Source organism: Trachurus japonicus, chromosome 17 (assembly GCF_045865225.1).
Source record: "Trachurus japonicus isolate A0001 chromosome 17, Traja_1.0".
NCBI lineage: Eukaryota > Metazoa > Chordata > Actinopteri > Carangiformes > Carangidae > Trachurus > Trachurus japonicus.
In genome coordinates, this window is record NC_140923.1 from 36926164 (window position 1) to 36939183 (window position 13020).

Here is a 13020-nt window from a genome sequence, read left to right on the forward strand (position 1 = left end):
AGTACAAAATGAAAATGTGTAGGGCAACACATCGGATTTAGAGAAAGACAATATGCTAGACAAGGCGGTGCATCTACAGAGGACAGAGTTCCCCATCCCGATGGCTTTAGGCCAGATGTGTTCTTATTGTCTCCCTAAAATGTGCAGCAGCAAAAACAGAGCCTGACTGATTTTATTTGGCTGCTCTGACTGTAATATTTGCTTAACATTTGTGGTTCGAGTTAGCTGACAGAAACAGTCAGTATTCACCACATGCTTATGTGAGTTGACCTGTGTGCGCTCCGGTTTCTTCCCAGTGTCAAGTGGACTGAATACTCCAAATTGTCTGCTGGAGTGAATTCAAGCGTATTTCTCTATCTCGTGTTAGCGTTGTGATGGACTGGCGACCTGCCCGAGGTGTTTCCTTGGTTTCTGGCTGATGCACACTGGGATAGGATCCAGCTCCTAGTTATCTTGAGCGGGGATTAGGTGGGTAAAAAACAACGAATGGATATGGCATTAAGAGCTGCCTTCGTCTTCTCTAGTTTACTGTTTGGTTGTGATTTTGAGAAGATGTGGACGCCATTTTTTTCTCTCTCCCACTCTTTTGCAGCCAGACAGTTGACTGACACTCTTCTTTTTGTCATTGGCCTATCAGGTCTCTTATCTTTTCTCTTACTCACCTTCAGGGTGAGCTACATGCTGATAGTGTTGTACGCTCTTATTCCTTTTGAATCTTCCATTCACAAAGCCACTACTCGACATCTCCATCCTTCTTGTTTCCCTTTTTACTCTCCACTCTGCTATTTAGTGCTCTTCCCTCTCATAATACATCTTCTTTCTCTTCTTCTTTATCTTCAGCTGCTGTCGTTGCAGCACAAATCCTGCCCCACCCCTCTTTCTTCCCACATCCCATATGTTAACCTTCGAGAGTCTATCCCTACGGCTGCCTCCCCTTCTCTCCTTGCTCTTCCCCTCCATCTGATTGCTTGTTAGTTGGTATGCAGGCTAGGACCCCCATTGTGCGTTCTTGCCTGTCAGCACTCTCTTTTTCCATCTCCCTCTCCCTCTCTTGGTTTTCTTTATTTCTCTCTCCAGCTCCTAGTGTCCATTCTTTCAAAAAAAAAAAAAAAAGGTACAAAGAAAAAGAGAGCAGAAGACAGGGCCTGTTGGGGGGATGGATAAATGGATGGAAACAGGGTGGAGAGAATAGAGGATGTGTGGGTTATAGGACAAAGGAATGTTTTCACTTAAAGGAAGAATTAAGAGAGAATATACCACCCGCGAGATAAAGGGCAGCAAGGGAGAGAGAAAGAGGGGAACATGGGGGAGGAGCTATGGCGACAATAATATATGGATTCTGCTTCTATGAAGGTGGAAGCTTGCTAGCAGAATGAAAAATGGGTCTCGAGTGACAGAGCATTATATTAAAAAGTAAATTGATATGCAAATGTGGAGTGTGTGGCTTTGGAGGACAGGGATAGCCTGTTGTCCTCAGTGAAGTGGAACAGAGAGAGGCAGAAAGAAAGGTGAGAGCCTGGGTGTGATACTGATATCGGAGTCCATTAACGTGTGTGTTTTTGCGTGATTGGTGCAAGGCGTGTGTACTTTAAATCTGCATACGGCCGCGTGGGTGGGATGTGTATTTACTGTACAAACCAGCAGTGTGTAGTGCAGTTGGACGGCTGCTAAATGGCACAATGATTTCTCCCCCAGTGACAGATAGTGCCAGCTTCCCACTGCAGTACAGCGGGATAAAGAAGCAGCTATAGTGCCAATACAGGAGGTTTGGACCTGTGAATGTTCAACGTCACAGTAAACACCTGTGGCATCCAAATCAATAGCAGACAGCCAGGAACTCACCAAGGCTGCGCAGTGACCATGCAGAGCCATGTTTTCTGCAGCTGCACCAAACTATAGTATGAGATATGTCATGGCCAACAAAACACACTCGCCTACCACTGCTTTGTCTTGTCAAAATCAGGGAGGGCTTTGAAACCACAGACTGGAGTTGGCACCACAGGTTTAAGATACTGTACATGCGCTTAAATGAATCCCATCTTCTGCTTCATGTCAGCACCGACTGTCATGCCTAACCACACTCTCACCACAGGATCCTTAGTTACAGCTGCAGAACTTTCAATCAGATGAGTAAGAGTGCACACACTAGAATTATATATATATATATATAGAATTATATATGTTAAAATGTGAATCTGTACAACCTCTCATTCATGTCAAGTTCAGGATTGATATGGTCATTATGCCTCTGAACTGTAGGTTGACAGCACTGTGACTGTTTCCCTGACTTATTAAATATTGCTCAGGTGAATAAATACAACAAATTAAAGCATTATTTTACAAACAACATAACTACAGTAATAGGATATAGATTTCTATGTACCTGCAAAAACTGAGTTAGCAGATACAGTTAATTTTTAATTTTCACTATTAATCTGTTTTTATTGTTAATTACTGTTATGTTTGTTTACATCTTGAGAACAATGAAGAGCTAATAGGGGATGAAATAAAATGTTGCTTTAGTCATTGATGGTTTGATATAAATATATGGCAAATTAACACGACAGAATGACAGAAAGAGGAAAAAGTGGATCATTTACATGAAACAAAATGCTGAACAAACAGCTGTTACTTTATGTACAACTGCTATGTTATTGGTTTCAAATTTGAAAACTCAACAAATAAAGGTCTTCCCGAGTCCACTCCTAAATTAAATGTTGCACAGCTGCATTAAAGTATTACAAATACTGTATACTATTTCAAACACACACATGGACTCAGACACCGCCGTCGAGGGGAAACAAAAGCCACAGCCATGTCAGGGTTTCTACTATGCTTAAGACTGCAGCGCTAATGATTCATGACACTTCTAACTGCAGAGGAGAAATGAGTCGCTCTGTAATTACTATGGAAATGTGTTCATTTCCCATCAGGCACACAAACACACACGCACATTCACTCACATATGTAACCACACACCCATGGAGAAACACACCCATGCTAATGCAGATATACTGTACCTCTACAGTGATGGGAAAGTGTTTAAAATGTGGGGTTTGGTGTTTTGCACGTGTGTGTGTATGTGTGTGTTTGTGGGTGTCTGTGCCCCCACAGGATTATCAAACTGGGAGCAGAGGTGTGACCCCTGTCCCCATTCCCCATATGTTCTAAACACATGCCCCCAAGCAGTGTATATGTGTGTCAAGGGGGTAATGATAGTCCCTTGGTGTTTGACTGGCTTGAGCCCAGCTGATAACCAGGTGGGGCCCAACTCCCCCTTTCAAGAACATTATGCCCCCTCCTCTTTCTCCCCAAATACCAGCAATCAGTCTCTACCCTCGCGCATGTGAGTGTATTCCCATAACAGCCTATTGATGTCTGGGTTACACCATGCATTCAGCTGTGTAAAATCAACACAGGATTAAACACCAAATGACTGAGATTTACTGAGCCTGGCAAGACCCCCACCTTTCTCAATTTCTGTTGCTATGTGTGCTCCTCATTCGTAGTCAGCAGACATTACTCTGCTTTATTCTTTTTATTTATTATTATATTGGTCTTTATTCTGGTTCTCCTATGACTTTTCTTTATCAAAGCTTTTTTCATCCTTTCCTTCAGTCTCCTTTTCTCTTCAGTTCTCTTCTGTGCTGCTTCCTTAAATCACATGCTGCAGATTCCCAGTTACCCTTGGCTCTAAGCCTAAATCAATTTGTCTCCATGATGGACAGACACACTGACTGGTTGCCGCTTTACCTGTGCAGATAGGAGGAGGAGGAGGAGGAGGAGAGGAGAGGAGAGGAGAGGAGAGGAGAGGAGAGGAGAGGAGAGGAGAGGAGAGGAGAGGAGAGGAGAGGAGAGGACGCCACAGTATTTATGTCATGTTTAGTACCTTATTATATAAAACGGCTTTTACATTTTATGTTTTTGGCCTGAAATTTAAAAGAGCGATAAATCTCTCTTGACAGTGTTAGTGGTGGGTGATTAGGGCTGCAGGCTGACGCACAACAAAGTTAGAGAGAAAATACATTGACACAAACATATGACATCCCACAATACCACAAAGAACAAAACAAAAACAGACACACACTGGGGAGCCTTCCCCCTGCCAGGTCTGTAAAGCAGAACCACGGTCTAACACTTCCTCACAGCTGGACAGCAGGATCAAGCTGATCAATTTGTCAATATTTTGTCTTGATCGTTGAACTGAGCACCACCGCAGGGCGTGTGCACACAGGGGGGGCAGAGAGAGGGCAAAGGAGAGTGTGTCTGTGTGTGTGACCCATGATTATGTTAAAAGAATTGGTTAATGGCCAGAAGGGTGCTGAAATGCATAAATCCGCCTCTATAGGGACATCTGTCTCACACACGCACACACTTAACTTCCTTAGAGAGAAGTGTACAACTGACAGGTAAAACAGAAAGAGAGGTTTTCTCCCTTCAGGCTTAGATAGAGGAGCAGGGTGTGTATAGACAAAAGGAGAAGCCTAGTTGTTCATACACACAACTATTGGCTAGATTTAATACAGTAAACATGTGTGTTATCGCACGTACACGCTGTGTGATCATCCATAGAGGTGCTATAAAGCCATTTTGACATCTGCACAGTGGAAAAACAGTCGATACAGGATCATAACACAGCTGTGCTTATCTTTTCAGACACTGTGGATACATCAAAGCCAAACAGGACCCTGATGAAGAGAAGATGCAGTTCCAGCATGGCCGAGGTAAAGACACACACACACGAGCATCCATGCAAGCAGCACACATTTCACACACAAATCAAATGCTTTTCATATTGTTGCAATCAAACATGTGAATGTGTGGCTTTGATGTCACTCTCTGTGCCGAAATTCATCACTAGCATTACACCATGATGGATACCAATGTAGAGCGTTTTGCTTTTGCTTTGTTTTCCTAACTCTGTGATTTATCATCTTATGCACGCTTATGCTTATGCAAGCACCTCCGCACACACACACACACACACACACACACACACACACACACACACACACACACACACACACACACACACACCACACACACACACACACACACACACACACACACACACACACACAAACACGAACACAGAACTTATCTTTAAAACAAACTTCTTTCCCACCCGCAATGAATCACATCAGTGTCTGTATTTATGGCCATAAACAACAGACATGAGTAGGCAGATTTTCTCACTTTAAACCAAGGTGAACACTCCAGGAGCAAAATTCACTGTTTATTTATTCATATACAACCACTCATACTTTGTTTACATCACCTCAGATGTGTATAATAAGAATTTAAACAGTTCATATAGTGCACACACACACACACACACACACAACTTAAGTCTGTAACTCTGCAGCATCCTCGGCTGAATAAGCCACATTATTTCACACTTTCTTGCACAATTGTTTGCTGGCAGAGCTGAAGCTCTTTATGGGTTCCTGTTAAAATTACTTTAACACCATTGCGAACAAAGTAGTTATGTGTTTCATTATGTAATAACTCGCAATGCCACTCAGACAGAGCACCCACGCTAAATTGTTCACATTTCAGCGTGCGTTAATGATGCACAAGCGTCTGAGCGGGAATCAGTGTCTACTTCAATCCTTTATTAATGCTATTATCTTTTTTGAAATAAATGCACAATCATGCACCCAGTCGAAGATGAATATGTTACCATACATTTAACATTCATCTTACTCTCTCCTCCTTTTCTACTTTTCCTCTCAAAGTTAAGCTCCCAGGCAGCAGGACCTACATCCATCCTCACACTTACGAAGACCCCAACCAGGCTGTCAGAGACTTTGCCAAAGAGATCGATGCTTCCAATATTCGCATAGAGAGAGTCATCGGAGCCGGTGAGTCGGAAGTAAAACAGCAGTGGGCTATACCAATAATCCAGAAAAGATGTGAAAAAAAAATTAACTCAGGGTGAATTCAAATGATTATAACTATGGTTCATTCTAGGGATTCTTTTAGTCATATTTGCACCCTTGGATAATCCTCATTATATTTGGTAACTGAACAGTAACATCTTTAAAATTAAATACTTTTGGACATGTAAAAAAAAAACATTTAAATTTTATATTAGATCTTATTAAACTTATAAAACTACAGATAGAGCAGCTCAGACATTCATCAGTACATAATATATAAGTTGTCTCAAACCTTTGTGTGTGTAGGAGAGTTTGGGGAGGTGTGCAGTGGTCGGCTGCGCGTGCAGGGGAAGAGGGAGATCTACGTGGCCATCAAGAGTCTGAAGGCGGGATACTCAGACAAACAGAGGAGGGACTTCCTGTCTGAGGCCTCCATCATGGGACAGTTTGACCATCCAAACATCATCAGGCTGGAGGGTGTCGTCACCAGATGTGAGTGACAAATATAAACCTCTATAAACTTTCAGTGGGTTGATGACATGTTTGGTTGTGTAATCATACACACACTCCACTTTCTTCTCCCTGTACGTGTGCTGTAGCACTGCGTGCGTGTGTGTGTCACATACCTGTGTTACCCACAGCAGAGCTGTTGGTGATGTTGGTGGTGACCCTGGATCAGATAAAAGCTCCATTACCATGGTAACAAACCGATGACGCATAGGGGTGTGCATGTGAATGGCGACTGTCCGCCTCTCAAAGAGCCACCTGTTTATTTCACATGATTGTGTTAGGCAATTAGAGCGAGTGTGTGTTCATGTCGGTGAGACAGACACAGGCCTGGTTCAACAAGATAGCTGATTTGTTATCACTGGCTCTCGCTTTCTCAATCACACACACACACACACACACACACACACACACACACTCTCTCTCTCACCATCTATCCCACTCTCGTCTTATTTCCCTATCTCACTCTCTTTCTCTCTCTCAGTCAGTGTCCATCTAATCTCCTCATTCAATCGCAACCCTGTCTCTTATTCTCTCGCTCTCGGTCTCACTCAGTCAATCCCTCTCTCCCTCTCGTGCTGTCTGTCCCTCTCTCTCGCTCTGTCTCTCTCACCAAAATCTCAGAGTACGTCAGCACTAAGCCGGCTAAATTTGAAAACACATCCTTTTCTTCTTTTCCGTTGGTTTTGTTACCACAGCCACACTAGCGCAGCACATACAGTTTGCTCGGCAGATTTGGCCGAGAGCTTTCGTTAATGCCTCCCCGCCCCTGAAACAATGGAGGTAGTTGCTTTGAGCAAACAAATATGGCGGCCCCTGTCCAGATAGATAGATACGTAACCAAGCATCTCAACCTTTATGATCCAACATCAACGTCTCCTGTGTGATGTTTGTTATTAGTTCATGGTTATTAGTCGTCATACACAGCAAATGTGCTTTATTACATTATAATTATTATCAGCATCATCAACCCTAATTCAGGTTTTCACCATGAAAAGAGGTTCAAGGCAAAAAGAATTTACAACAGGGCTCCAATCTTCCACTTCCTATTTGTGTGTCCTGATGATGCAGCTACATTCGAGCTCCTTCACTCGATACAGGTGCCACCACAGATGTGCACAGCCTCATTTAGAGATATCATTCATAACCAGCAATTTCTGCTCATTCAGTTTATCTCGCACTTTCTATTCACGTTCCTCTGCGTCACTGCCACCGCTCTGCTCTGCTACTCATCCAACACCTCGTCATGCAGATGTTTGTGAGATCTACAGACGTGCAAAAGGAAGGAGGTACTTGGTACAGTACAAAGGAACAGAATTGTAAACGTGCAGACGGGCAAATAAACCTCAGCTTTCCCCTCTATCTCTCTCTCACACACACTCACACACGGATCTTCAGTCCATCACATCGGTGCTCAGTGGCACTTAGGCCAACAACAAAAGAGCAAATGCATATGCATAGGCTTTTATCATGAATATTAATAATTCATAAAGTTAATTGGATGTGTTTTTTTAGCCTCATGAATATTCAGCAGCATACCCCTCCCCACCCCCCCACCCCTGCATTTCTTATTTGTTTCCTTTTACTCTGTCATTCTTTCTCTCCCCCTCTCTCTTTCCCATTGTCTAAATAATGTTTGGTGTGTTATACCTCTGACCCTTTGTAGGATCAGCCTACTGCAGCAACAAACTGAATCAAAGGTGTTTGTTTTATTCCGACAGGCAGACATATAATTATGGTACTTTCTTTTCTTTCTGCACTGATGCATGCACCATTCTGATTTTAAATACTGGAATAAATTTAGGAATTACTGTCAAATGTTTGAAATTCTGTGACAGCAGAAAAAAAAAAACCACAGTTGACAGTGGAAACAGTGTGACAAGAAACTTGCCATAGCGTAGTGAGGCGCTCTTTATGTCTTCTGTGAACATAAAACTATGCGTGTAGTTTTTGTGGCGCGTGAGTGTCTGCCTGCTCTTTAACACGCGTTTCTTTCTGCCTCTCTTCTCACCTGCCTTCACGGCACATTGAGAAGCTGATAGAGCTCCTCAGAAACAAATCTCACTAGTGGAGCAGTAATTTCACAGGTCACAGCCCAGGGTGTGTATGTGCGAGCAAAAGGGGGTGAGAGTTGAGATGGGTCAATAATTCCTTCAGGCCTTTTTCTCCGGCACCAGCTGGTCCCTTCACACCGCCCTCAGTCTAATCAGGCAGGCTGACCCTGGCTGCTGTGGGCTCAGGTGTGTTGGATTGGTTTGCGTAGGTGTAAGCAGCAGCAGAATCAGCAGTAGTACTGTAGGGGTAGTGGAGGCGTCAGCAGCGGCACAAGTAGCAGAGGTAACTCTTAGAGTAGCAGTAGCAGGTGCAGAAATATTAATGTGATGCAAATGATACCGTATAAGGAGCAAAAGCTGTAGTGTGAGACCCAAAGATGAACATTTTACTATTACATAAGATCACACATTTTCACACTTGAAGACACACACACCTACACACGAACATAAATGCTATATCTATTCCTTATAACATGGATGTAGTCAGATCTGTGAAGTGTGTAAAGTCTGTAAAGTGTGAGGTGTTGCTGGTGTTACTTCATCCAGATTTGATTCTTTTTACACAGTTAATTAATCAGACTACACTTTATCACTTTATCATTACAGCATCATAGTACAGGAAGCAATAATGCTAACAGGCACTGGTAGATCTCATTCCTGTAGATGCTGCAGAATTGTAAATGTAGCTTACGTCTTACAAGTAACACTGTCAGCATAATAGTAGAAGGACTATTAGTAGCAGCAGTGGTAGGGATAATACAAGTAGGCTTGTAAATGGACTACATTTATAAAGCGCTTTTCTAGTCTCAAGGACTCAAGTGCTTTACATTCCCCCTGGCTACATACTGTACTGTGCTTTTCTCCATCAGACACATTCACACACCTATGATGTATCACAGGCTATTCAAGTTGCAGTATTGTTGCCTAAGGACAATTTGACATGTGGACTGGATGTGGAGCCACGGATCGAAAACCACCAACCCTCTGATTAGTGGACAACCCACTCTACCTCCTGAGCCACAGAGGTAGTTGTAGTGAAGTGCGGTGCGGTGGTGGTGGCGGCAGTTGTGGTTGCAATAATGGTTAAATTAGCATTATTTAACATTTGGTACAGCTGTACTTCAAGTGCATGAGTGTCTAGTTCCACTGACTGCATCGTCCTGTTTCATTCTTTTAGGTGTGCGTGCGCGTGCGTGTGTGTTCTTGCCGCTTAAAACCAACTTAAGCCTTCAGCGCCTGCCATGGGCCACCATAATAACCTACTCTGCTGTCTGTCACCTGATTGTTGCTATTGTCATGCTAATTGCGGCGCCACATGCGGAAAAAGAGAGAAAAAAATAGATCTTTTCTCTATTTGTCTTCTCTACACATCAGGAAAGTGCAGCAATATGCCCCTTCCCGCCCCCTCCCCCCACCTCCCTCCTTTCCCCATCCTCCATCTCCTTATCTTCTCTTCATCTCCCCCCATCCCTCATTTTATCCATCCATCCTTTATGTGTTTTACAATCACTGCAACAATCGGCTCATTTGGAAAACCCTCAATTACCAAGCTCCATCTCATCTGCCCACATTGCTCGCTCCCTCACTCACGTGTGTGCGTGTGCTCGCACACACAAACACACAGTCGCACACTAAGTGTTTCAATGCTACCTTTCAGAGTGTTTGAAGTTATTCACATTTTGAATATGCAAGCAGATCTGGAGACAAACAAAAAATGTAGGGGGGAAAGTAGAGAAAAGGTGACGATGGGTGTGGGATGTTGGGGGAAAGGGGAATGGGGGGGGGGGGGGGGGGGGGGTCGATGGATGAGATAGGATACAAGAGCAAGGAAATGAGAGAACATGGGGCTTGAGAACAAATGAGGGCGACAGGGGGAAGATGTGCGAAGAGATTTGAGGCAAAGAGGAGCGAATGGATGAGAGGGGAGACGGCGAAGAGACAAACGTGAGGAAATGAGGGGAGATGAGAAAGCAAAGAGAGGGGGAGGAGAGGTGAGGAGAGGAGATAAGGTTATTGAGTTTCTGTCTGTACGTTTCTCCGCACCCCCGTATCCTCACGCAGCGCTTCCCAGAACAGAGATCTGTCCTGTGTTAAAAGCATTGTATCATTTAGTTTGGACCCTTAACATTAATCAATACAGCAGTTATTTCATTTTCTCATTTGTACCTTGGGTTGCCTCATTCAATAATGCGGCCCACTAGCACACAAACACACACACACACACACACAGATAGCCACTCATAATGTAATTGTGAGGATGTATACAGAGTCTATCACTTTCGTTTACATTCACACTAACACACAGAGAAACAGCCTCTCATAATGTAATTTCCCAGTTACTCTATATGAGTATCCTGTCACTTTCATACACAAACACACACACACACGCACACAAAATTAAAAAAAAGCAAACACACACACAAAGCTTAAATAATCCAAGTTTTATCCTTGGAAAAGCAGAGACAACACTTTCTACTTTCACCTAATGAAGAGCTGTAAAAAGGAGCAAACTCCTCTCTGATCCATTCCATAACACACTCCACCTGGCAGAACATCAATACCCAATCTGCACGCACACACACACACAGACACACACACACACACCCGTACACAGAGGTGTTTTTAGCTCTGCAAACGGCTGTGTTATTTCTGTCGGCGATGAAAGGCAATACATTCAAATGAATATGAACGTGATTAGTTAATTATGTGCTTTCAGGGGGAAATTGAGGAGCGCTCGTGAATGTTTGGCGGAGAGCAGCTCCATGATGAGATGGAGAGGCGCCGTCTTGCTGGTGTGTTTGAAGTGTGGGTGCTGTGTGATGAAGATGCAGCAAGAAGTGAAAGGGATTCTTGGTATTGTTGAGTTTGTGTGTGTCAATATGTGTGTGCACCCTTGTTTTTTCTATATTTGTGGGGTTCAAAAATTAAACTATACAGCTATACTTGTGAGGTTTAACAGTTTATCATGGGCCAAAATACTGTACCCAACAATATTTAACTGCTGTTTGAGGGTTAAGAATTGTTTTTTTCTGTTCTTTTTTCTGCTGATATGAATTTGTCAGTAATTTACTTGTCTGTAAGGGTATTATTGGGTGGAGGAGGTGGGGATGGGTGGTGAGAGGTGAGGGGGAGAAAAACCACTTATATACTGTTGACTTGTAAAATAAATTTTTGTGACTAAAAGTGGAATAAAAAAAAGGGAAAAAAAGAATTGGTTTTAGGGCTTGAGCTACAATTTTGGGATGGTTATGGTTAGCATACGGGGCCAGGGAATGCATTATGTCAATGACGCGTCATCTCAAATACTGTAAAACAAGTGTGTGTGTGTGTGTGTATGTGTTCTTGTACATACTACGTTGTGAGGACCGGAACGAGTTTTTAACCAGCAGAGTGAGGACATTTTTGGGAAGTGGTCCTCACTTTTTCCAAGGGCTGTTTGAGGGTTAAGACTTTAGGTTATAATTAGGTTTAAGTTAGGTTAAGAGTAATGGTTAAGGTTAGGCATTTGTTTTGGATGGTTAAGGTTACAGTAAGGGGCTAGGGAATACATTATGTCAATGAGTGTCCTCACAAAGATAGCATTACAAGGATGTGTGTGTGTGTGTGTGTGTGTGTTGCAAGATAATAGAGAATGAGCTAATATACAGCCTAATGGTGTGTGTGGTCAGTTTTATTAGTAACTTCTGTTATCTTTCAGAGTTGCAAGGATAATTCTGTATGGCAGGTGTCCAGATGATGGCTAGCGATAGTGTGTATTTGTGTGCGTGTGTCTGTGTGTCAGTCCATGCCAGGTTCACATGGTCCTCTAGGCCAACACAACAGAATGAATGTGTCTCATTGTGTTTCTATCTTGAACGCATCTAACACTGTGGGCCTGAAGGTAATATTCTCCTTCCTCAGTAACATACAGTATATGGGCTTATACATGCGTGTACACCAGTGATTTTCAACCACTGTGCCGCGGCACACTAGTGTGCCGTGAGCTTACGCCAGGTGTGCCGTGGAAAATTACCAAATTTAACTTAATTGATCCAAACTAGCGATGCACATTTTGAATTTTTTTTTCAGACCGATAACCGACGCTCATAGGCGATTATAACCGTTAACGAGTGAGATTCAGCACTCCATCGAGTGTCTGTGACTAGGCTCGTGCCGACCGGCCAGTCTCATTTTGTTTGTTTTTTATTTTTATAAAACACACGCGCGTGCTGCTCCCGCTGTGCTGCGGCTCATCCACGCCAGCGGAGAGCTCCTCTGCTCGTCTGTGCAGCTGCAGGTGAGTGACGGGGGAGCCAGCTGAGAGCTTTTATTTTAGGGGCACCGTCCTTATTCGTATTCACTCGGTTTTCCACACACACACGTCATTTTAAACATGTGTATGTGTCTCGTGTGCAGACGCAACGGTCAAATATGTATAGACGGACGAGCAACAACTTAATGAATCATCATTTAATTATTTTATTTTGAAAATTGACCGGATTCTCTCGCCTTTTCTGTGCCCGAGTTCCTGTCTGGTCCGATCTGGTCTACCCAGCTTGATGGCGCTCGCGGCTCGCGTGAAAAATAGACCTGGATCG

At 43.3% G+C, this 13020-nt stretch overlaps 1 protein-coding gene and 1 long non-coding RNA gene across 4 annotated transcripts in view; one reads left to right on the forward strand and one right to left on the reverse strand.

Annotated features, from left to right (window-relative positions):
* The window catches only part of epha4b (eph receptor A4b), a 90324-nt gene that overhangs the window by 63125 nt on the left and 14179 nt on the right, over nt 1–13020 (forward strand). For all 3 annotated transcript variants that reach the window (XM_085805860.1, XM_085805861.1, XM_085805862.1), the window contains exons 11-13: nt 4657–4724; nt 5739–5864; nt 6189–6374. In XM_085805860.1, coding sequence (XP_085661986.1) covers nt 4657–4724; nt 5739–5864; nt 6189–6374 — 380 coding nt within the window. The remainder of the gene's footprint in view (nt 1–4656; nt 4725–5738; nt 5865–6188; nt 6375–13020) is intronic.
* The window catches only part of LOC146971329 (uncharacterized), a 110873-nt gene continuing 101244 nt past the window's right edge, over nt 3392–13020 (reverse strand). The window contains exon 3 of the long non-coding RNA XR_015038111.1: nt 3392–3753. This is a non-coding gene — a long non-coding RNA (uncharacterized LOC146971329). The remainder of the gene's footprint in view (nt 3754–13020) is intronic.